This window comes from Marmota marmota, unplaced genomic scaffold, assembly GCF_001458135.2.
Source record: "Marmota marmota marmota unplaced genomic scaffold, marMar, whole genome shotgun sequence".
Classification (NCBI taxonomy): Eukaryota; Metazoa; Chordata; class Mammalia; order Rodentia; family Sciuridae; genus Marmota; species Marmota marmota.
In genome coordinates, this window is record NW_025999842.1 from 6604039 (window position 1) to 6630531 (window position 26493).

The window sequence follows — 26493 nt, forward strand, 5'->3', positions numbered from 1 at the left end:
GTGTCTGACATGGAATACGGACTCAATAAATGTTTGCTGGAAGGAAGAAGAAATGAGCCAAGCCTGCTAACTTGAAAGTATTCTTGGCCCAGTCCTATCCGTTTGGAACCCATTGGGAGGACATTTGATTGCCCACTGGCACCTGCACCTGTAGGCAGACAGAGACACTAAAATCAAAGTAGTAATTAAGCAGCCCACTATGAAGGACCTTATTGAACTTGCCTCTAGTGCTGATGATTTTTCATAAACCTCAATTCGTGCTGCCCCATTCCCTCTTGCTCAGTTTAGGAGTTCCTATTACCCAAAGTTGGCCCTAGGGAACCACCACCCAGCGAAGGATGGCCACGACGTCCCTAAGATTCTTCTTTTTCCTTTTCTCGGGGAAGGTTCTGATACAAAGTCGAGAGACTGACGTGTCCAAGAAAGAGTTCTGCAAACCTCACATCCTCTCGCCCTCGGCGCCCTGGGGTTGGAAGGGTGTCTTGGGCGCTCCAGTCCGGGACCCCACGCCCAGCGCCGCCTCCGCCGCAATCGGGAGCGCGCGTTTCCGTCGCACCGTGGCGCAGGGAACAACTCGCCAGCCCCAGGCGGCGGGAGGAGGCGGTGGAGGCTGCGGCGGCGGAGCTCATGCACCTCGGAGGAGCTGTGCCTCGGAGGAACCCGCGGGCCGGGGCGCGCCAGCCGGTAACCCCGGGCGGGACGGGGTACCCAGGCCGAGCAAAGCCCGGGCGCCGCACCAGTGTGGTTGCGGGCGAGTTAATAAGACTCGCTTGGTTTTGGGGTGGTTTTTAGTTTGGCTGGGGGGATTGGAGAATGGCGTGGGAAGAGAAGATCAGGGTTTCGAGGTTACCAAGGGGAAGAGTGTGGAGCCCATTCTCTGCAGTAGGTTGATGTGCTTGGTGCTGCCTGAGGGCGTCTGAAAAGGTGGAAGCTGGGGGCGCTCCGCATTTGGGTGGGCTTTCTCCTGCAGCTCTGGGCAGGTGAGAAAACTTTCCTCGCTGCCAGGGTCTGCCTGCCTCCGCGCTATCCTGCCACTCAGACAGTCTCCTGGGCAGGAAGACCCTGAGCCTCCAGGCGAAATGCGTTGTTCCCTGGCCCCAGGAGCGCGCCTGTCGCAGTGGGTAAGGTTCCCAGAATGAATCTTGGCTTGACAGTTGGTTTGTGCAGACTGGGGAGCCTGCCTGCGGGTCATCTTACTAATTAGAGGGATGTTATGGCTTCGCCCCGCCTTTCTTTTCCATCCTTTCTGTGTAATGAATGGAAGAAGCCTCATTAGAAACCTATTTTGAGACTTTGTGGTCTCCACAGCGTTTTACATGACTTGGAATCTCAGATATTATAATCAATTTAATCTGACAACAATGAACCAGTCAATAATGTTTTAAAAGCAAAAGAAGCTTGGAGAAAAGTGTCCATGATACTCCAGGGAAGAGAGAGGGACCCCATACATAAATTAATTCTTAGGAAAATCGTCAAAGTAGCAACATTTCCCATGACAGGTGAAGAAATTAGATGGAGATATTCAATAGATTTTGCCCCAGTTAGAAATGCGGAAGAGGGGTCTGGAAACTAGCACTGTGAATCTGGTGTGCTTGTGTACATCACCAAGAACAGGTGCTGGAAGGTGGCCTGCAAGGATAAGATGGGAAAGGGGGAGACTGTGATAAGCTAGGTGCCCTCAATAAGCTTTATTTCCATAAGGAGATTATCCACTGCTTATGGAAGGTGAGGTGATATTAACAGGTAACAGGATTGACAGTGTTGCTTCCAATCAATATCTTTCCTTTCAAGATGGAAAATCCAGCCTAAACATCTTCGAGAGGATCTTAAAGCCTGAAATTGAACTAGATTATTCAAAGCTCAAGTGACAGACATCCTCGAGCAGTGAAAGCATTTAGTCACCTTTGCACAGGTATGGACATGAGAACAGGGCCAGGAACCTTTCGAAAGAATCATTGAGTCCTGGTGACATTCCAGAATAAATTCTTTAAAAAGATAGCTCTGGAACACTGAGAAAAGCATTTACAGAGATAAATTATACTAAACTTGTTTCTTTCCTTTTCCTAGCAATCTACTGGGCTGTGGATTGGAGTGTGCCACGTCCATTGTTTTTTAAATATGAGTTAAGACCCATTAGGATAATGGAATGAGTTTAGTTAATTGCAACCAGCATTTCTAAAACATGAAAGGCAATCTGAGGGAAAACATCAGAGTACAATGCATGAGCAGGGGTATTGTTTTGTGAACTGTGTGTGTGTGTGTGTGTGTGTGTGTGTGTGGTGTGTTGTTTATCTTGCTGCCTCTGCATACACACCCCTAGCTACCACCCTTCAGTCTTTCAGACTAACCCCTCCCTTCTCACAGCGGGGGTTGGGGTTGTCTTCTATCTTTCAAATGACTTGATCACCACCTTCTGCAAAGGGTCGCTTTCCATTTCTATTCGCTCCCAGATGCTGAGGTATGTCACCAATCTGAATTCACCTGTTAATTCTTTATTTTTGACTTTTTAATATCTTCAGGGAGAAAAGAAGTTGGCCAAGGGCTTCCTAATGCACAGATTCTAGTCCTCACAGCAAGATGACTGTTATTTCCATTTTACCAGTTGAGATTCCAAAGCCAGGGACCTACAGATAAGTCAGTTACTGGCTCCTCCCATCAGTGGACAGTCTAAGGGGTGCCCAGCCCTCACAGAAGCACTTTAGGCAGTCTTCTGCTACACCTAAGAATAAGGAGGGGAAAGTGTGGAATGCAGAGGGCTGTGTCCCTGTCCCTTCTCCTTCATGGTATCACTCTCACTAAGAGAAAGACATAGAGGGGGCATTGATCAGAGTGGCAGTAACTACAAATCTGAAAGGGTAATCTATGAGACTCGTATGTAGACAAGAGATAATAATATTGGAATATTAGGCTCACTGTAGGTTGAAGGTTTGGTTATGCATTGAGGTTCAAAGAGTCAATTTAAAAGTAAAGGATAAAGCAACCCCAGCAGTTCATGTGAAAGAAAAAATCTGTAGTTTTCAATAGACCACCAGTCCTGAATGAATCATAGTGTGAAGTTGCTGCTCAAAAGCAAACTTGGGTTGCATTGATAAGGACATGCCTTTTCTTACAGACATTTGTATAGAGCTTGTTAAGTGCCAGGCACCATTAGGAGTGTTTGGCAATTTTAACCCAACCCCATTTAATAGATGAAGAAGCTGAGGCACAAAAGGATGAAATAACTTTCCTGTGGTCAGATAGTTAATAAATAGTACAGCTGAGATTAGAACCTGAGCCTTTAACTACTACCCCTGCTTCCTCCCTGTGGAGTTTGGATGAAAGGAGCCCCAGGCCCACTGTACCCCATGTTGCATTCTGGGCATTCTGGGCAGCACCTTTTGAGGACAACTTCAAAGTATTGGGGGATGATGGCCTAGATGACAAGAGTCTGGAAATCAAGCCATAGGAGGAACAGGAAGTGATAACCTGGCAGAGAAAAGTTTGGCCAAGTATTGAGGCCAGTCTTCAGATATCTGAGGAGCAGGGAGTCAATTTGTTCCTAGTAGCAGAGGTAGGACCAGCAGTCAAGCCAAAGCTGAGTGCTCTGTCTGGACTGCACAGAGGAGGGATTCTCCACTGGGTGAGTGGAGGTGTTGAATTTTATCTCTGAAAGCCCTTTCAGTACTCAACTTCCTCTAGTTTATCAGAAACACAAGAGCAAAAATGAACTTTAAAAATAATTGGAAGTTAATCATAAATGTGTGTGTGTAAACAGGATACTACTTAAAGTTTTGACTGAGGCACACTTTCAGTTTCTTTGAACTTCCAAAGGGAGTAGAAGTGTCAGAATAGATATTTGAGAAACTTTCAGTAATTTTCAACCCACTGGCCACTTCAAGAATATGAGGGTTGGGACTAGAGATATAGTTCAGTGGTAGAGCACTTATCTAGCATGAGTGAGGTCCTGGGTTCCATCCCCAGCACCCCCACCCCAGCAAAAAAAAATTAGTAAAGGAAAGAAGGAAGGAAGGAAGGAGGAAAGGAGGTAGGGAGGGAGGAAGAAAGGAAGGAAAAGTTGAAAGAAAAGACCTTGAAGACCTTGATAAAGAGATGTCTTCAGAAAGGTCTGTTGCTGCTTCCTTCATCTGAAACCTGGTGATGGGGGCTTTTAAGTGATATGAATTGAGCTGTATATGTGTTTTCTGCTTTGGGGACTCATATTATGGCCTGGGCAACTGGATCACTCACTTTCCCAAGTTTGGTGGGGCAAAGGATGCCTGAAGATTTCCTGGGGCCCAAGTAGGACCACCGAGGAGGGAAGGCCTGTCAGAAGGTGAGAACATCCCAGACCCTAGTTTCTAGAAATTCAGAGGCAGAGGAAGGAATGAGCAACCAGCTGAAGGAAGATGAGCATCACTCAGGCACCCATGAAGAGAGAGTTTAGAGATGGTTAATGCTGGCCTGTCCTCCTGACTTGATCTTGGAAGGGTGAGAAACTACCAGCAATTGAGTGGACGTGGAGAAGAAGTAGCCAGCTTTCCCAGGTCTCTCAGGAGGCAGCATACAGCAGGACCTTGTCCAGAGTGGGTCAATTTCATGTTATAATCAGGTCAGAGTTCCTTTTGTCTAAAGACAGGAAATTTTAATTCTTTTGGGACTTTGAAGTGGTAGAGCAGAAGAGTCAAGGAATCTGCTTCAGCATTTATTGGAAGACAGGGACAATAAATCCCTTGAATGCATTTTATGGAGTGGTAGAAAACAAAAATAAAACAGACATTTGATCAGGCCCCACAAGTTGTGCCAGCTCAGAGAATGGGTCATCTATGCTTTGATTAACTTAGTAAAGGATAGCATGCTATTTGCTTAATGATAAATTTACTTTTGACAAAGGAAGATTTAAAGGCAGAAGCAGTTTAAAAAAGAAAACATTTATTTTCCCAGAGAGCAAAAGTGTCCTTCTTTGGAAGACCGGCCCATCAAATAAAATTACAATAAATACTTGAGGGAAAAATTCCACAAAATTACCAATATTCTCATTTGTATGTTATTCTGTTGTTCTTAGTTGGAAACAATTTTCTCACATGATCTTATTTTCCCCAAAGTCATGACTTGTCTTCAGACATCAGGATTGCAAATAATCATGGGAAAAAATGGATATTTTTCTCTCAGAAGTGGGAAATGTTTAAGGTTTTTTTATTTGGTGGACCAACTTCCAGATAAGATAATCATGTTATTTTTGGCTTATATCAGGGTGCAAAACAATTTTTTTTCTTGACTGAAATATGAATAATGCTTTGTCCTATTGGAAAGAGGGGGGAAGTATGTGTTTTTGCTTTTTTACTTGCAAATGTGATTATTTATCTATTATAGTGTTGCTGAGATGTATAGTAAAAATGCAGAAGTTGAGAATGCCTTTATGAAATGCTTAAGTTATGGAAGTTAAGTGGGGTGTAATAGCATATGCCTATACTCCTAGCTACTCAGAAGGGAGGCAGGAAGCTTGAGCCCAGAAGTTCAAGTCCAACCGGGGGGAAAAAAACATGGAAATTAAAATCTGGATATAATTATTGCTCATGTTTCTGTTATCAAGTCCTATGTAATTTTTGCTTTAACAAAGAACATTAGTAAAATTTCATAACCCTTCAAGTGAAAATAATTGTTATCCTTCAAGTAATTACTCTCCTTAGAGGTGCATTTATTTTTCTGAGGCATGTCTGTGGTACAGCAGAAACACCACGGGAAGGTAGGGTGGCTGAGGTGGTGTATCCTCAGGGCTGGTTCTAAGTTGCCTGGTGAATCAAGAAAGAATAATTGAGACAAATATGAGGGGATGTGATTGTGAACATTACCTGTTTCTCTACAAGGTTTTATGTTGTTATGTTGTTCTAACAGATATAATTTTACCTTGGTTGAAAGAATAAAAGGGGGAGGAGAGAAGCAGAAATTTAAGATAAAGACCTAGAAACTGTATCTTATAAACCTACCTTCTGCTGAATTAGCCCCATGGGAGGGGAGAGTTAACTCATATTCCTTGGAGTCTGAAGTAGAGGCCAAGAGTGCCAGGAGCATGATATATATGTTCCATGTATATGGTATATGTTTCACATGTCATAAGAAACATGGTGTATGTTCATCATGAATATTCACTTTACATTTGCAGTTTGCTCTATAACATACCTTTACTACTTATTTGACATAGAAAGTAATCCATCAAGTCTACTTGTAAAATTGTGCTCCAGGAGATGAATCAGATATGTTCAGAGACTAAGGGACCTATTTGGTATCCTCAGACATAACCAAGGTGAGGGACCCTACTTCCAGGCTTTACTTTACAAGGACCCTCTCTGACTGTCTTCTGGCCACATCTCCCTGCAAGTTGAGGAGGCCTTGGCGTACTTGGAGCCTGCACTGTGCTTGCTCCACCAGCTCTGGTTTGCTTGTCATCAGCCACTGTACTGAGGTAAATGTGACTGGGATAGGTTGAGGAACTAAAAAAGACACACACCCTAGTTTCAGAACTCTAGACCAAGGAAGATAAGACGGTCATTAGAAAGTGAGCTTTCTTTCCGAGTGCTGTTGTGCACACCTGTAATCCCAGTGGCTGGGGAGGCTGAAGCAGAACAGGATTGCAAGTCCAATGTGAGCCTCAGCAATTTAGCAAGGCTCTGAGCAACTTAACAAAACCCTGTCTCAAAATAAGAAATAAAATGGGATGGGGATGTGACTCATTTGTTTAGTGCCACTGGGTTCAATCCTCCCTGGTACCAAAAAAAAAAAAAAAAAAGAAAATGAGCTTTCTTGCTGCTCTGCCTCAAGCTTAGTTAAACCTCTGTTTTAGTTTATATTTCCTTTTCTGTGGAACAGAGATAGAAACACCCAGTCTCTCTCTTTTTTGCTTGCTTGTCAAAAGAATGATTTAGCTCAGGGCTGTAGAGAATGATGTGTGCTGCTTGGAGACAGATACCACCCGCAAGAAATACAAACTAGACTTGTTTGTCAAGTCATCTTCAAAGTGACTTTAGATATGGCTGATCATACTCTCCATAATCTTACTGCACCACATGCTTCAAAAACTTCACTAATTAAAATTTAAAGAGTGGCTAATTCCCTGGTACTGTAAAAAAAGTCTAATAAAGAATTTTTCTTTCATATGACTATGATGTTTAAAAACTGCAGCTATATAAATCAGTATGAGGGTTCAGTGAGACAGTCTGATTTATATTCTTGTTATGAAAATGAGAGATTTAAGTAATCCATGTCATGGGATTTGAGAAGAGATCCTTGTAGGCTGAAATAGTTAGGCAGGACTCCGTGGAGGAGGTGGCTGGGCCCTGCCCTCAAGAGGAGGCAGGAATAGGGAAAGAAGGGAGATGGAAGTTTAGTTTGGCTGGCAGGAAATGATGGGCAAAGGCTCAGAGGATCATCTTTGAAGGCTCCTAGCTCAGGTTCCTGTGCCTCAATGAGCCCCGTCTTTCTTAATGACCTTGTTGTACTTGCTGTCTGTGTCATCAAGCATGTATATGTGTATTCAAGAGGGTGAAATTCAACAAGGGAGAGGATGGTTTCAGATATAAGCCTTAATTCTTGGAAGGCACAGGCCTTGACCTTTTGATCCCCACTAAATCTTTCATAGGTAAGCTCATTGTGTTTATCCTTGTTGATCTCAATTAATTCACACTAATTTTAGCTTCTTGTGCTTAAAGGATGTGTTTAATTAATAAATGTATTTGTTAAAGGTGGTATATAGTGGGATGGATTAATAACTCTTGGTAAATGGTTTCCTTTTCAAAAATATATTTGTTGTTTAGTTACAATTAGAGTGTTTGGGACACTACAAGTCGATTTAATGGAATTTCTAACTCAGTTAAATGACAGTTTAATTTCTCATGGCAGTTTAATTCATCAAAGAACATTGTTTTTCAGAAATTAATTTCAGCACCTATATGAGTTTGTTAGAGCTATTTTTTATAAAATACCATAGACTAGGTGGCATAAATAACAGGAATTCATTTTCTCACAGTTCTGGGTACTGGAAATCCAAGATCAAGATGTCTGCAAGGCTGGTTTCCTCTGAGGGCCTTAAGGGGGGAAAGCTCTGCTCCCGGCCTCTCTCCTTGGCTTGCAGATGGCTACCATCCTGCTGCTAGTTACATGTTCACTCCCCCTTGCATGTACCTGGTGCCTTTCTAAGTCCAAGTCCTAGTCACCTCCTCTTACAAGGACATTAATCAGATTGGAACAGGACCCTACCCTAATGACCTCATTGTAACTTAATCATCTCCTTAAAGGCCCTATCTCCAAATACAGTCATATTCTGAGGAACTGGGGGTTGGGGCTTCAACCTATGAATTTTGAGGGGGACACAGTACAGCCCATAAAAATACCAGACACACGCATGCATATTCACATGTACACACATACATCCATAGTTTTTACAAATAGACACATTGAATTAATGACACAAATGGAAAGCAACTTGGTATTTGATTAAGTTACAGAATAATAGGTCTGGAAGGAATCTCATCAACTCCCTGTCAGTCCTTTTCCTTTGCTTTCGGGGGAGGTGACTATTTAAGACATAATAGGTGGCTCTTGATGAATGTAGAAGACAAATGCAATGTAATGCAGATCCACTTGGAAATGTCTACATGCTATGACAATACTGATGCCAGACTGTCAGCTCTCTTTTCATGGAGTGGGCTGCCTTTATTGTGAAACTGTATCTTCCGTACCTGGAAGGTAGGAAAATCATCTATGAAATGATCATTGTTAATGACAGTCATTTTAAAAAAGTATTCCTTATTTGACAAAATAAAAATGTTGGCAACCCTATTCTAGGTCCATAAAATTCAGCTGATCTCTAGGAAATATTCTCCAGAGAACAGAGCCCATTTAAAGAGATAAAGGTGCTTCCTCTTTGCCAGCCGGAAGCCTCTGACTTTAAATGTAATCCCTGAGAGGGACCTGAAAGCTTCGGAAAGAACCTGTAGCAGAATTCTCCTAAAACATGGTGGGCTAATGACAACAGAAAGTGAAGCTTATCAAAAAGAGATTTGGTGCAGCAGTTGTTGTTTCCAGAATGGTCAGGGTCCAGCACAGATATTCTCTAGCTGCCCATGACTCCTATGGTGGACAAGGGAGTTCCTCATAGCTTAGTTTATTCATTTTACTTGAAAAAGGATGTCTAGAGGGCTTTTCAAAGAAGCAAAGCCGGATCTTCGAAAGTTGGCAGGAGGAAAAACCCACCCTGGGAGAAGTGCCTGGCTTTCCCTGTGCCATCTTTCCCTACTGTACTCTTCTTTTGCATTAGCGAGCTCTCGACTACCCTCTCCCTAAGTACATTGATTGGGAAGAACTACACTACAATTACTTATTATTATTTTAAACAATTTTAGAATTTTTTATTTTGGTAAAATATTCACAGCATAAAAATTTATCATTTTTTAGTGTATAATTTGGTGACATTGTGGATATTCACATCATAGAGCAACCATCACCACTATCCATTTTTCATTATTCTGAACTGAAGTTTGGTATGTGTTAAACAATAACTTCCCATCTCCCCTCAACCCCAGACCCTGGAAACCACCATTCTACTTTCTGTCTCTAGAAATCTTACTATTCTAGGTACCTCATCTAAGTAGAATTATGTAACATGTGTCTGGTTTATTTCACTTATCCCAAAGTGTTCCAAGTTCACCTATGTGGTTGCATGGTCAGAATTTCATTCCTTTTTAAGGACTGGTCATATTACATTAAATGTATATACTATGTTTTGTTTATCTATTCATCCATCAATAGATACTTGGGTTGTTTCCATCTTTTGGCTGTTGTAAATAATGCTGCTGTGAACATGGGTATACAAATATCTGTGAGTCCCTGCTTTCAGTTCTTTGGCGAATTTATTGGGATGTGGAATTGCTGGATCACATTGTAATTCCATGTTTAAATTGAGGAACCCCAAACTTTCCACTTTCCTTCATAGTGTCTGTACCAATTTACATTCCCAACAGTGAGACACAAGAGTTCATGTCCTGCATCCTTGCCAACACTTGTTATTGTCTGATATATGTGTGTGTGTGTGTTTTGTACCAGAGATTGAACCTAAAGTTCTTAACCACTGAGCCACAGCTCCAGCCCTTTTAATATTTTATTAGAGACAGAGACATGGACAGCTAGAGAATATCTGTGCTGAGCCCTGACCATTCTGGAAATACAACTGCTGCACCAAATCTCTTTTTATTTAAGTTGCTTAGGGCTTCACTAAGTTGCTTAGGGCCTTCACTATGTTGCGGAGGCTGACTTTGAACTTGGGGTCCTGCCGCTTCAGTCTTCCAAGCCACTGGGATTACAGGTGTGCACCACTGAGCCTGGCTATTTTCCAATTTTTGATGATAACCTCCCTAATGGGTATGAAGTAATATCTCATTATGAAGGATTGCTTTTTGATAGTTGACTCTTTGACTTAATTCTATTAATTTTAAACCCACTTTTATTGAAGGCTCAGGAATAGAGCAAAAATAAACAGGCGGTCCTGGCAACTCAGAAAACCTGACTGTAATAGAGAGATTGGCCTGGGTTTCCACTAGGGCCCTCAACAGGTGGAAGTACAGCTCAGGAAAAGTAAAGACCAGAAAGAGGCAGGAGTTAAAGCTTTGATTGCTCTGTGGTAGGGATCCCAGCCTCCCCAGGGGAGGCAGTGAGAGGACATCATTGTTAAGATGGAAGACACGTAGTGTAATGGCCCATGTGTGGGGCCGAGGAATAGGGTCCTGTTTAATTTTATTATGTAACTCCCTTGTCCTGATTCCACATTCACCAGCTAATCTTCTGATCTTAAATTTTGTTCCCACTGTGTAAAACATGTGCTTTGGTCTCCTTGGCTATTTTATTCCTTATTATAATTCAACAAATGAATGCTCTGGTTATAAATCATTCCCTGTGCTTGATCAGTGTGACTCACTCCATAAAGGCCTTTGCACCCTTGCAAGACTGAAAATCCAGCTGCCTGAAGCAGCAGAGCTGGGGGCCAAGGTGCAGTCCTTACTTACCTGCCAGGAGCAGGGAGCCCACACCCTCCAGTGCATCTCAGAACCATGCCTCTTTGCTCCAGAAAGCCTCTGCAGTTAAAAGCTTAACAGCTTTTTTCTTGTGTTCTATCCCCATGTGGCATGATATTCTTCATCTAACCAATGTCTGTATTAGAATGGAAACCACTGCTCTCAGGTTCAGGGTTAGAAAGGAGAGAAGAAGATAATTTTGTGGTTTCTTAGCATCATGAAAAACATATTCCACTGCATGCATGCTATGACCCAGGCCTTGTGCAGTGTCTTAGTCTGTTCATGCTGCTAAAACAAAATACTTTAGACTAGGTCACTTATAAACAATAGAAATTTATTTCTCACTGTTCTGGAAGTTGAGAAGTCCAAGATCAAGGCAGATTTGGTGTCTGATCAGGGCCCAGGCACTGCTTCATCTTTGGTGCCTTGTTGCTCTGTCTTTACATGGTGGAAGGGGCCACGGGAGCCCACTTGGGCTTCTTCTATAAGGGCATATTCCAATGGGTGAGCCCTCATGACCTCCTGAAGCCCCCCTCTCTTAATATCACTTTATCAATTCATCACATGAATTTGGGGAGGAACAACATTTGGATCTAACATGTGGAGTGCTGGAAATTCAGCAGTGAGCAAAGCAGAGGAAGCCTCTGTCGTGACGGTGTTTGCAGGAAAAGAGGCCAGAAGAAGAGAAGGCCAATGGAGGACTGGTTAACACTGCTGTAGCATAGTCATTACTGTGGTGTATTAGAAAGATCTGTTACCAGTATCCAAAATATCTCCAAAGTTCATTGATAGTCATGGTGTTCCAGGGCCTAAGTTTAGGTAATAAGTATTTTCTGGAGTGAACTGGGGAGTACTATTGCCAGGAGACACTAACTAAAAAAATCACTTTCTAGCCTATTTACTACTGTACACAGGGCATAACTGGAGGAATGGGCTGATGAAGTCCAAACTACTTGTCTAACCTGAGGCACTGGTTGGTGGAGGAAGGATGCCCACTTGATAATTTAGTGGGTCTCTGTTTCAGGTGGGGCTGAATTGCTGAGTGAAATTTAAGTCCTGTTCTACTTTTGGAAGCTGTTTTATTGGCATTGATGATGATTTTAAGGTGAATTCTTCAGGCTTGGGAATATGTTTTGTTCTATGTCCTGCTCTGGAAATAAGTTGCTGCTGTTTTCTGTAGAAGTAGGGATAAACTGGAAGATATATCTTAAATTTCTCTGTTAGCTGTCAGTTACCATGTTTTTGGAATCTTCTGGGCAATCAAGTACTTTCTATTAAATATCAGAGAATGGTATAGAACTTGACAGTATCGAGAAATTTGAGAAAGGGAAGCCCAGGGTGTGCATGTGTGTGTGATATATCTGGCTTCAATTTAGTGGCCAGAATGTCCATCTTCAAAGAAGAACCATGCTCAAATAAAAGGATTGCAGTCACTCTAAAAAGTCCTGGAAGCATGACTTCTAACTGGAGAAGAAAAAAAAAATCCACATTCTGTGAATTTTCTGACTTAGATGGATTCACAGAAAACTGTTAAACTAAATTTGGCCTGAGGATGCCTCCCCACTAGGGTCCTTATGGAAGGAACTGCAACCTAACAGTACATAAACTAGCAGAGCCTCATTTAGGAGTATACTCTCATAACAAATAGCTGAGTCTTAGTCAATCGCAGCAGCTGAGCTTCAGTTGCACATAGTCAGCCAGCTGGTACAAAGAAGGCAAAAATGCCAAGCTATAACTGATTCCACTGTCCTTGTACCTACCTTCTCCCTCTTCTCCTTGTACCTCCCTTCACTGTCCATTGATGCAGCCTGACCACTTTGCTAGTGAAGTTGTAGACCTGTTCTATTTCTGAGAGCTGAGTGATTTCTTATCAAACTCTTAAATTTAATTTTTTTGAGGTTTTTCCTTGTAACAAAAGGAATTGGCAGACTTGGGAATCAAAGTGGCAAGTGCTAGTAGCAGGTGGTAGTTCACAGAGAACTGTAAAGAGGAGAAGTGGAGTGGGGAACACATCTGCATTGAGGGGTGCTGCCCTGGGAGGAGCTGCGGGGGCTGATTCCTGGGTCTTGGCTGGCATGTGTTGCCTTATGGAGTTGCTGGTTCTGGTCTAGCTGGGAGCCAACTCATAACCTTACAGCCTCAGATTCTCTGTGTGTGTACCTACCCACCTGGACATGGGTAAGCTGAGGGCACTGGCAGTTCTGATCACACTATCTTGGGTGTCTGATCACACCTCTGTGAAAGGAGGAAATTAAGTTTCGGAAGCTGGATTTCTGCAGTTCTGACCTTGGGCTGCTCAGCTATCCCAGTGCTGTCTGAACTTTGTCTTTGGTTTCTCAGGTGTCTTTGCTAAAAGAGAGAACAAGTAATAAGTCAGAAGGTAGCTTTTCTGTGTTGTGCTGCAGATGGCTAGCTGTACTTGGGAATGAGAGGCAGAAATAAATGAAGACAGATAACTAGTGACAGAGAACTTAATGGCCCAGGCCAGAAATGAAATTGGTATTCTTGGGTAGCATACCTACTTCTGGAGATTGGGAATTGAAAAGAAATAAGTTTGAATCAATTCAATTGGGATATTTTTTGGGGGGTGGGGTGGTGAACCCAGGGTCTTGCCCATGCTAGACAAGCACTTTATCATTGAATCATTCCCTCAGCCCCACGATAGGGAATTTTGATCTCCAGTCTGAATGCCCTTATCTTTACAAGCTGGTTACTATAGATAGGATTTTGCATCTCTGGCATTGACCAACAGCTTCTTGAGTGCCTTTCTAGCTGCACCATAAGGTATGGTGTGTGTGTGTGTGTGTGTGTGTGTGTGTTTATATGCATACAAGTGAGTGCACTCATTTCTGAGAGCTTCTTGGTGTGCCAGTCCTGTGCCTGAGTTGGCAAGCTCTTGAACAACTACCCTTTAACATGAAAGTAAACTTTATTCAACTCCAAAGAAACAGCCCCCTTGGTGTGTGTATCATCATAATCCATGGTGGACATTGATCAAGAGCCTTTGTTCATTCCATGGGAAGTTACACGTCTGAATACTTCTTCCCAAATTCAGGGAGCTGTGGATTAATCCACCAATATGGATTAACTGGGTGGTAACTGTAGGCAGGTATGGCTGGAGGAGCTAGATCACTGGGGTATCACTTTGGGGGTTATATTTTGTCCCTGGTGAGTGGAACTCACTCTGCTCCCATTGCCAGGTCCTGAGCTGCTTCTTCTGCTCTGCCCTTCCATCATGATGTTCTGGCTCCCCCTTGGGCCCAGAGCTGTGGACTCAGTCTATCTGAACTGAATCTCTGAAACCAGGAGCCCAAATAAACCTTTCCTCTGCTACATTGTTTTTGTGACATCTTTTGGTCACAGTGACAAAAAAAAAAAAAAAAAAAAAAAAAAACAAAGCTAACAAACAAGAGGAAAGGTTGAATAATCAGAAGGAATGAGAGTGTTGGGATGTGGGTAGGAGAAGGGGTGATGGTTTGGTGAAAGACGTCTGGCGCCTGCTAAACATGATTTTTCTGCTTGGGTTGAGATTGAGATCTCCCAGCCCTGCTCCTCCATGGGTTGCCTTGGTTCAAACTACCCTGTAAACAACTAGAAAAGGTAAACTTTCTTTTCAGGCGTGGCTTTAAGATGCAACCATAATGTTCATCATGCTTTTGATGGCAACAGGGTTTTCAGCTGCTCAAAAGAGCAACTTGTTTCTCTGCTGCTCCAAGATGTTTTTGTGTATGTGTGTGGTTTTTTTTCTTTTTTCCAAGAAGCTTGTTTTGGATATGTTTCCTGTCGAAGAAGTTATTCTTAATGACTGTAATGTTGTGAAGAAATCTGACATGAAGAAAATCTCATCAGGGGTGAATGCACTGCAGCAGGGCACAGAGGGCAGCTGCTCACAGAGCCCTGCTGCCTTCGTTTGTTGTGTTTGGGAGAGCAGCTGCCAGCTCTTAGCACCCTGGAGGGTGAATCTGGGTGTCAGACCGCCCTCACTGCAAGTGAGCCAGACACACTTTGCTGTAGTACGGATGTGGGGTTCTGGGAGTTGCTACCCAGACATGGGGGCAATTTCCAAATAACAAATAGATCCAGCTTATGTTTCAGTGAAGCTCAGAAAGGCAGCCCCTTGCTATCAGTAATGGTCATGATACAAAATACTGCCTTACCACAGTCTTCTGTTCACTGTTTGTCCTTGTGCCTCTGATGGCCTAAGCTGATTAACCTGAGACTTGGATGAAAAAAAAAAATATCGCGTCCTGGACTTTTTCAGGGGCACTAGATGACTGTTTTAAAGGAGAGGCCAGAGGCTGTCTTCAGAACATATCTTTCAGATTCAAAAACTGAGAGGAAATAGCCAGGGAAAGCAAAAGCCCCTTATTTCATCTGAAGCCTACCAAAATGGTGGCTGGTTAGGGAGAGGTGACGTTGCATGTCACTGTGCATCCCTGGAGGACCTCTGGGCTGGCTCTGGTTTCCACTCATTCTGTCCAGGTATTCATTAGGGCTTTCAACTTGTCTTCCCATGACCTTTCTACTTTCAGGACTTTGGCACTGAATTTTCTTACCCATTAGTAACACCCTTTGCTAATCTATTCCTATGGTTTATTTAAATGAAAGGAAAGAGTGCACAGAAAAGAAAAAGAAGGTATGAAAAACTATTGTTTCTGTGGTAGGAAGGCAGTTGATATTCTCTGACAGCTTTCTCTCAGACACAGACTTTTTTTTTTTTTTTAACTAATCCCTGACCAGCCCTGTGAGGATGGTGTTACTGATGCTTTCGGACCTGAGAGGACAGTAGAATGACCTGCTGGACCCACATGCCTGGCAGTCACAGAAGGGGGGGTGTCACCACTGTGTCCTGATGCATGGATCAGCTCTGGTGTTTGTGGTGTGCTGCTTAGATGGAGGACTGACAACCTTTTCCATCTTTATTTTCTTTGTTTTGTATGCTTTTTCCATTTTTTCTTTTAGACAAAGCTTAGTGTCTCCCTCTGCTCTGCTTATTTCATTAGCTGTTATGTTGATTTCCAGTAAAAATGGTATGACCTAATGAAACTTCATCTTATTTTCCTTACCAAAAGAGAGGGAGGGAGGGAGGGAAGGAGGGAGGGAGGAAGAGAGAGAGAGAGAGAGAGAGAGAGAGAGAGAATATTATTATATTATTACCATATTTCTCATTTGGTGGAACTGCATGAATCCCAAATGTCATTATTAGTCACTATAGCTTTCAAACAATCTGGACACATTTATTATTTTTACTATAATTTTATTCATTTGCATAGAATACATAGATGAATTAACCACATGGTAAATTTGATGGGAATTGGCTGTCTGGGTACTTGGTGGTGTCTGAAGAACAAACCTAGGATTTTCTGTCTCAGACCAGCATTTCTTGGCTAATAATAATAGTGCTGTCTATATTCTATTAATCTTAACCTGAGTCTTGGCTATTTGCTTTTCATGCAACATTGCGCTTAATCTTTTCAGTAATCCCATGAAGTAAGTATTATTACCATCTTTATTTTCCTAGTCAAAAAGCAAGCAAAGGTACTTATTTTTATGGCTCTATAGCAGAAGTTGGCAATGTCATTCTATGAAAACCAGAAGGTAAATATTTTAGGCTTTTGGGTATATACCATCTTGGTTACAGCTACTCTTCTCTGCTGTTGTAATGCTGAATAGGCCATAGAACATACAAAAACAAATGGGTGGCTATGTTATAATAAACCTTTATTTATGGACACTGATATTTAAATTTCACACAATTTTCTGTGTAACAGATATTATCCTTCTGATTTTTTCAGTCATTTAGAAATAAAAACATTCTTCCCTTGTAGGTTGTACAAGATCACAAATAGTGGGCCAGCTTTTCCAGACCCTGATCTAAATGAGGAGAGTGTGCAGGAAGGAGGAAGGAATTACAGTTAGGGTGATAGGAAGAACACTCAGGCCAGAGGGAATGTTACCAGAGTCCTAGGCCAGAGGTCCTATTCTGGGGTCCCAACAAATCAGCTCTGGCCACTTACCCAAACAAAACAAAACAAAATAAAACAAACAAACAAAAAAATAAACAATGGAAAAAGTAATGGTGAAAATCAGGAAAAAAGATATATTGGGAAGACAAGGAGATGAGAGTTTTTAGTCCTCTTTTTGGAAATACTAACATGAACTCCCAGATTTTATATATATATATGAATGGTGGAGGTGGGGGGGCACTAGAAGTGTGCACAGTCAAGCAGTCTTGGTCTGACTGTGGTCAGGCCAATCATTATCTCAGGGTTGGTAAGGCAGGGTCTTATCTGTGATCAGAAAGTTGCTGTTTCCTGGGTGGTAGTTTTGACTTATCACAAGATGTTTATCATCAGACCTATTATTCCTGGAATCCAAGGTGACTGATTAAGCAATGAGACAGATGCAAGATGGAGGTAAAGATATCAAGTTTTTTTTTACATTTTCATGCCCAAGTGAAATAGAATTTTTAGCAAAGATAGCCTCTACATTCTCATTACAGGAATAGCCTATGTACAGGTGCCAGAAAACTTGAAGTATTTGAGAAACTGTAATAAAACATTATAATTTGATAAGATATGAAGTAGAATGGCTCAAGGTAAGAGGAGACTGACTGCAGGACCCATGTTATGACCATATAGGACATTTGAAGGATTTTGGACTTTGTCCAGAGGGCTATGGGAAACCATTAAAAGTGGCAAATAAAAGATCAACAATGACAATTTATATTTTTAAAATATCATGTCACTTGCTGATGAGTGGAGAATGGATTCTAGGGATTGGTAAGAGTGGAAGCAGAAAAACTACTTAGTCCTCTTTTTGGAAATACTAACATGAACTCCCAGAGGCTGAGGAATGGGCCTAGTGGGCTATGATGGTCTCTATTAGTGGCTGTGACTATAGCACTTCCTGACAACAGGTGAAGAAAATGTGGCTAAGTGAGATTTGTCCAATGATGTAGCAAATGGAAGCAGAGTAAATATGAAGACCCTGGTCTTCCGGCTTTAAATTCTGTGCCTTTTCCTATATAGCATGGGATTGTTAATGCTTTCCTTTGCAGACAGTGTTTATCTTACTTCATCATTTATCTCTGAACTATATAGCTAAAGAGCTACTCCTTCTTCTCCCCCACAGTTCTCTGCTAGAGAAAGTGCCCTTAAATGAGGACAGTGCTTCTTAGGTTTGAGTTATTAATTTTCATTTCCTGAAGAAATTTATTTCATCATCGAGGGAAATAACCTCTTGTTCAAATATTTAAAAAGGCCAAAGATGAAACCATATTTTTTTGCTCATATTGAAAAGGCAACTGATTGCTTACCTAAAGTAAAGGTCAGCTTTCCTTGCAATTTGTATAACTTTCTTTCCCAAATGAGAGTTAGCACATTATTTTCTACCTTCAGAGGAGAGATTTGTTTGGCTGAGGCCTCAGAGTCATGCTCCAATTCCTGACAGTCATGCATCTTAGGACCAGGGCTCCCCATCCTTTGAACAATATGATGTTGAGTAGTTAGAATCTTTTTCTGTGGGTCCCAGGTCTGGGGTTGAAGAAGAAGAGATAAAGGAGAGACTCATACCTTGGGGCAAAAGGGTGGTGATGATTTTGCCTTAACTATCTTGGGGGTTGGACCCAAAGAAGATTTGGTGGATAACTCTGACCCATGGTGAGCTCTTACAGTGTGGGGCACAGTGGTGGTTTAGTGAATCTTGGTTTGGGCTGTTATTTCATTCAGATGTTTACTTACATTACAGTTATTTGTCCATTTGTCCATTTCCCCATTGTAAATGAAGGTCTGTGTGTCCTGTTGTCTGTCTCAGGCATCTTTACCTTCCCCCCACAAGGTGTATTCTTGCACATGGTAGCTATTTAAATACAGTATTGGGATACAAGTAGTATTGATTTGTCACCTTGGGAGTCTTGGGCACACAGTTCAACATGCCTCAAAGAAGTCAGAATTTTCTTGCCCCAAATAATCACAGTTAACAATGAAGATACTGGGAGTGAACAATGAACAAGAAGGAGCTCTCCAATGGGGATCTTTTCCTATTGTGCAAATTTTGTTTTCCATTTCTCTTTGCTTTACTTTTCCATTCCATTTCATTAGGCTGTGCATCTTTGTTGTTGCAGAGTAGGCGCTCAGTACATACACACTGAGATATTTTATTTACAACACTGATTTTGCTTGTCCTCTGTAGACTCTTCACATACTCACACAGGCCTTGGGGGGGGGTCTAAATTGTGAGCTCAGATTTTTATATACACTCTCCCTCCTTCCCCTTATTTCTACACACAGTTATTGAACATTAGTTACATGCCAGTCAAGTTTATCAAAAAAAGATTTACTGTCTGATTTCAAGTATATTCTAGAATATTGAAGAGTTAAGAGGAAATATGTGCTCATGGTATGAGGTGTGGGCAGCCTGTGAAAACCTTTCCCTGACCAAGTGGATAGGAATTCTTTTAGCTTTTTACCCTTGAATTCCTGTGTGTGATCAAGAATAATTAGGATAACTGTGCAGTCATGAGTGAATTAACGAGTTCTGCACTTGCCTTTCTCCATTTTTGCAGTGTGGAGATGTCTGTCCAGAGGTTAATTTCTAACAGAACCTCCCAGCAATCCGCATCTAATTCTGATTACACCTGGGAGTATGAGTATTATGAGATTGGACCGGTTTCCTTTGAAGGACTGAAGGCTCACAAATGTAAGTCTTATACAATTCCCCTTGTATGCATAATATATATTTTTCTTAACCTGTGAAATCCCCAGTGACTACCTTTCCTGAACATTCTTGTCTTGTGGAACTCTGTCTTCTACCTCTAAAACCCCACAAAATGCCCTTTTCATACATGGGGAATTGCTCAGAGATGGTATAATATGGGGGCCATGGAGATTCTGATTCATGAAGGACTTAGTTGGAGATAATATTCCCTTAGTTGGAGAATGTGAGTCAGTGTCAATCTCAGACTGAGGTTTTTTGCTTGCTTGTTTTGGAATTTTCTATGCCAACTCCCCCAAACTATGAATGTTTGAACTAACAAAAAATGTGTACAAAAATAGAATCTGGAACTATTATTTGAAGAATTTTCTTTTGTAACAAATAGTCAGTGGCATCCTTTAAACCCAGTTGGTGTTCTGGATCTGTGGAGAAGAGTCTATATGTGTTCACAATGACAGGCAAGAATAGCCTGCCATCATTTCCAACTTGGTGCTACAGGCATGAGTTGTGTTTCATGTTATTGCGACAATTAATGATCCAGCTCAAAACAAGGAAAGGTAATTCTGTGAAAAGCTACTATTCATCTCCCTTCATAACCAGTGCTGAGTAGCCAGCATGAAACATCCTGTTTTGCTAAGTAGAGTTGATATAATAGGCAGGAACTGCTGCCCACTTCCAGGTCCTGTTTGGAAGTTTCATCAATATCCCTGGGAGACTGAGTTGTTTCAAATTGAATATGCACAGCACTGCAAATATTTTAGGTTCTTAGCTGGTCCAGACTGATGTGAGACACTAGGAGATACAAGAGAGATCAGAATTAGAGATGCAAATGTAGCAAAGGAAATGCCTTCGTTGCTCACTTATTTCTTGGCCACTTCCCCCTCTCACCAGTTTTGGCATTTGTGATCCTCACACCCATTTGCTATTCCCATTTAATGCAAGAAGGACTTTTAATCTTTCTTCCTTAAGCAAAAATCATTAACTAAATTTTATATCCATTTTCCCCTAGTAATAATTCAATATATTTCCTCATTTCTTTATTGGCATTTGCCCAGTATTTATGGGGGAGAATGACTGACATTATGCTGACATTAATTATCTGATAATGAGTCTTATGGTCTTGGTGTGAAATCACCCTCTAAGAGTCATGTAGATTCTTTAATCTGTTGTTTTTCTGGGATAACCTTTACATAAAGGACACTTACTTTTTAGGAATTATAGGGGAAATATAAATGACTGGGAAAACTTCTACATAGTTCCCTGTAATGTATACTTCTACCTGAACTTTATTTTTGTGTTTGCTCCTCTTTCTCTTAGTCCAAGGGGCACAGATGGCAGGCCTGCTGCTATAATTTTGGTTGGCACATTTCCAGAGACAACTGAAAATCTTTTTTGAGAATAATCACTTCATCTAGAAATGTTTATAGCTTGAAAAACATTCTATAAAACATAGGCAGAGCTGTGACACATTACATGCTTACTTTACTAACTATACCGTTAATGAGGATTGTTTCTGTCTCAACATTCACATCATGAAAATACAAGAATGCCCAAATAAGTGCTTACTCTTCTGATATAACAGATCTGATTCAAGTAAAGGCTGCTAACAACAGAAACCTGAATGCATGAGACAGAGATAAGAATGGAAAATAAACCCTCCCCCCCAGATATATAGGACCTGGAGAAGATTAAGTCAACTATTATAATGTTCATATGGCTATCGTTGCTTACCCTTTAAAAAGCTATGATTCTCACCTCCAAGCATGACACATTGTTTTGTTGAACAAAATATAAAACTAGTTAGGTGAAAAGAGTAGAACGGGAACATTTCAAGGGGAAGCACTTTTTAAGGCTAAGAATGACCATACCAGTTATCTTCATTTCCTCTACCTATATTGTGCTCTGTAAATAGGCACATCTTTAGTTAGACTAAGTTCCTCTGCCTACTAAAATTAAGATTTCTACTTTCAAAGGAAGTTTCTTCTGAGAAACAATCTCTAAAGGTCATTATGAAATTTCCTTTTGCCTTCAGGTTTTTTGTTGTTGTTTTTGTTGTTTGTTCTGTTTGTTTTGCAGTGCTGGGGATGGAACACCAGGCCTTGTACATGCTAGGCAAGTGCTCTACCTCTGAGCTACACCCCTAGCCCAACTGCCCTGAGTTTTAAATTTGATGTTAAACCTTATGATGCATTGGAGGTAGGCATGTATCTGACACACATTTGGTGTATCAACAAAGTGGAAATCTGTTCTTTAATCCCTTCAGCACGTACTGAGCATCTTTTATACGTAGCTCCATTTTAAGCTCTGGGGATACAAGACAGAACTGAAAAGGGACAAAAATACCTCCTCTTACAGAGCTCCCAGTCTAGTGAGAGAGACATACAATAGATAACCTAAATAAACAAACTATATTGGATGGTGACAAAAGAGGGCAAATAGAATGGAGAAAGTGAAGTGAAGTGTGGAGGTAGATATAAGATAGTGTGGCCATGGAAGGTCCCAGTGAGAGGGAGAGAATTTAGAAAAGACCTGAAGGAAATGCAAGACTGAACTATGAAACATCCAAAGGAAGAACCTTCCAAAAAAAAGTCTCCATAGTCAGAATGAACTGGAATATGCAAGAAACAACAAGGAGGCCAGCAGGATGCTATGGCGAACATCAGGAGATGAGGGGGACCAGGGCATGGACCTTAGTGGTCATGCTAAGAACTTTGGCTTTTACTATGAGAAGTCATTTAAGGATCTGAAGCAGAGGAATGGCATCTGGCGTAGGTTTCAATAGGCTAACTCTGCAACTGGGGAATGAAAGGGACGAGATTAGAAGCAGAGAACAGACAGGAGCTATTGCCATAGTCCAGACAGCTGGCAATGGTAACTTGACCAGAGTACAGGCAGTAGATTGGTGAGAAATGCACAAATTCTGGATGTTTTTAAAAGATAGATCTGATAGGATTTGTCAGTGGATTGCCAAAGAGTGTAAGAGAAAGAGTCAAGGATGCTGTAAAGATCTGTATCAGAGGAACTGGCAGGTTGGAATTGCCATTAACTGAGACAGGGGACAGTAAGGCAGATGCAGGTTTCAGAGAGCAACTTCAGGATTTGAGGTGTGGACCTGTTAAATTAAGACACTTCTAAGACATCAGGGAAAAATGTGAGGTAAAGGTGAAAATTTGGGAATCATCAGCATGAAAATGATATTCAAAGCCAAGAAACTGGGTGAGGGGGTTGTTAAGTAGATCGAAAACTGATGAGGGCTTGGCACGGTGGTGCATGCCTGTCATCACAGGTGGGAGGCTGAGGCAAGAGGATTGTGAGTTCAAAGCCAGCTTCAGGAATTTAGCAAGGCCCTAAGCAACTCAATGAAACCCTGTCTCTAAATAAAATATAAAAAAGGTTGGGGATGTGGCTCAGTGGTTAAGGGCCCTTGAGTTCAATCTTTGGTACCAAAAAAAAAAAAAAGAAAACTGATGAGGTTCAAGAGCTGTGCTCCAAGGTACACTAATATTTAGAAATTGAAAAATTGAGAAAAAAGGAGCAAAGGAACCTGAGAAGAATGTATAGAAAGAGTAAGAAAACTGTGCAATTGTGGTTTTCTGGAAGCCAACTGAAGAAAGGGTTTTTCAGGGCTGAGATAATGGTCTCTGTCAAATACTACCATTAGGTCGAGCTGGTGGAGGACTGAGGCACAGCCACTGGATTTATAATGTACAAGCTACTGGCAATGATTTTAAAAATAGTTTTAGTGGAATGGTAGGGATGAAAGTCTGATAGAATCAGTTCAAAAGAAAAATGAGAATAGAAGAATGAGAAACATTACAAAAATAGTACACCCAGACAAATCTCTCATGAGCTTGCTACAAAGAGAGGGAGAAAAACCGATCACTAATGAAAGGTTTGACTGGGAAAGACAGTGTATTCTTAGAGAGACAGAAGCAAAGCCTATGAACCAATGAGTAGAAACCTACATTTTAGTGAATCTACTCTGCTAAAAAATTGAAACCATTGGAAATTCTATACTTTTTTCCATATTCCAACTTGCAGATAATGCCAGATACATGCATAAATGAGTCAGCAGGAAGTCAGGTCTTCAGGGTGAGATGCAGAGCCTCACTTGCAAATTTTATTTGTAGGATAAAATGTGTCATTGGGAAAAATGTGAGCATGTCTCTGTTGGTTCCTTGCCTGAATTCATCACAAAACTGACCCTAACTCTTTAGGAACCAGAATTGTGTGAGGACAGTGCTAGCTTTGATGTTCTGAACCCCTTGTAGATAAAGTATATTAACACTTTTTATACAACCATGAAATAAAAAGATCATAATTTAGTCCTAGGGGGTGGGAAAAAGGGCACAGTGAAAAAGGATGATTACTGTAGTCTTACCCTAGGGGGGAGAAAAAAATCATATCAGCTTTCAGCTCTCTTGTTTCATTCCATTTGTTAAAGTTGAGGTTGAGAGGAGGTATTATATTTTATTTATTTTTAATTTTTAATTAGTATATTATAATTATGCATAATAGTCGGATTCATTATGCCATATTTGTACATGCACATAATTTGATCACTCATTCTCTTTCCCTTTACCTCCTCTTTCTTCCCCCTCATCTGCTGCTCTACTTTACTGATCTTCCTTCTATGATGATGATGATGATGATGTTAAATGTATTATAATTATATGTACAAGTGGGATTCATTGTGATTAAGGGGAATTATTTTATTGTGACACATTCCATTTGGAATTTCCCTGGGCAGTTTGTTCTGCCCCCTTACTGTAATTAGTCTCCCAGTTGTGCGTAGACGACGTAATGTGTGGCGACTTGGCTTTGGTAGGACCCCTTAGAATGAACACTTCTTTTGACTTCCTTAGCCACCTGGCCTCATTGGAACCTCACTGCGGGTATACCTCTGTTCTGACTTCTTAACAGCAGCATGCTTTGTGGAAGACGAGCACCTCTGCCTGAAACTTGCCATTGAAATAGAGCGAGATAATTTGAATGTTCCTGGGATGAGATGAGGATCTCTAGTGTTCCCTGGAGATCCTAAGGAGCTCAGGGTGAGATAGTGCCCTGGACCTGATCATGTGGCAGAGAATGAGGTTGAGGGGAAATTAGTGGAAATAATTTGAAGAAACAGAATTTTGTACGATGTGGAATGTGAATAAGCAGAGCTACTTAAAGAATTCTATCTATCTAGGGAAACATGGATACCACATTATTATGAAAATATTTGCAAATGCTATTGCATTTCAGGAATTCCCCAAATTTAACCATGCCCCTACTTTTCCCCACTCTGTAACCAGTAACTGCATCGCCTAACTTCTCTGAGGGCTGTGAGCCATCCTTGCCCCATGTTAGTGCTGCTTTTTCCTTCGTGGGATGCGGAGAGTATCAGGAATTGAACTCAGGGGCACTCAACCACTGAGCCACATTCCCAACTCTATTTTTTTATATTTTATTTAGAGATGGGGTCTCACTGAGTTTCTTAGTGCTTCGCTTTTGCTGAGGCTGACTTTGAACTTGTGATTCTCCTGACTCAGCCTCCCGAGGCGCTGGCAGTGCTGCTTTTTTTGATTGGTTCCTTGTGGCACAGAGAGAAGGGGTAGAAACTGGACCATGTTAAATGCACCTGATCCTCCACCTCTGCTTCCTGCTTGACTAGGGAGGTAGAGACCTGCTGGGGATTAGTGTACTATTCACAGTGTGAAATGGGGCACTAATAGGTATATCTTCTCAGTGACAGATTTGAAAAATATCAACCACCCAAACAAGACTAAATTATAAGTTGAGAACTTCAATATAACATTTTAGAATTATATAATTTTATAATTTTCTTTTTTCTTCACAGCAGTTGATAAAGTACACTGTATAGAAATGTTATCTGCACAATGCTTCTACATAGTCCAGGCCCAGAAAACTGAGATTTTATTGTTCCATGTACTGCCCTTGAGTACATGCAGTACATGTGTTTTTTGGTCCTTGTCCGGATGTCTTGTTCTACACCTCATTTCCACTATATTAAAAGGCAAAGTATAAAGACATTATTATTTGTATGGTACTTACATTTAAGACTCTAGGAATAATACATTAGTTTGCATCCAGAGTGCTGAATAAACATTGTTAACCTCTAGGCAGTAGACATGTAGTAGGAAAGTATGAATTATGCAGAGTAAATTGAGCTGTTTTTTTAACTTTAGAAGAAATGCTATATATGAATAATTTAATTAGAATAATTCATTTGTATTTTATCATTTAGCATAAAAGCTATAATCATTTTTAAATGCTAATTATTCTTACTGTATTCCCACAAAAGTAATCTTCTTAGTATAGTTCAGAAAATTCAGAATGAACTGGACATGGTGGTGCATGCTTACAATCCCAGCTACTTGGGAAGTTGAGGCAAGAGTATCACGCGTTCAAAGCCAGCCTCAGCAACTTAGTGAGGCCCTAAGCAACTTAAGGAGACCCCCATTTCAAAATAAAAAATAAGGGGTTGGGGATGTGGCTCAAGCGGTAGCGCGCTTGCCTGGCATGCGTGTGGCCTGGGTTCGATCCTCAGCACCACATACAAATAAAGATGTTGGGTCTGCCGAAAACTAAAAAATAAATATTAAAATTCCCTCTCTCTCTCTTTAAAAAAGTAAATAAAAAATAAAAATAAATAAAAAATAAAAAGGGCTGGGGATATGGCTCAGTGGTTAAGCACCCCTGGGTTCAGTCCCCGGTAAGGAAGGAAGGAAGGAAG

The 26493-nt window shown here is 41.2% G+C and overlaps 1 protein-coding gene across 4 annotated transcripts in view; it reads left to right on the top strand.

The window, feature by feature from the left end:
* The first annotated feature begins 531 nt into the window (after positions 1–531).
* Mrap2 (melanocortin 2 receptor accessory protein 2) overlaps positions 532–26493 on the top strand; it is a 39883-nt gene continuing 13921 nt past the window's right edge. The window contains exons 1-2 of one of the 4 annotated variants that reach the window (XM_048804643.1): positions 532–684; positions 19606–19739. In XM_048804643.1, the coding sequence (XP_048660600.1) occupies positions 19613–19739 (127 nt within the window). In that variant the 5' untranslated portion in view covers positions 532–684; positions 19606–19612. Of the gene's footprint in view, positions 685–1005; positions 1122–13066; positions 13218–19605; positions 19740–26493 lie in introns of those variants that run through there. The other 3 variants (XM_015498077.2, XM_048804545.1, XM_048804596.1) reach the window with 3 other exon arrangements.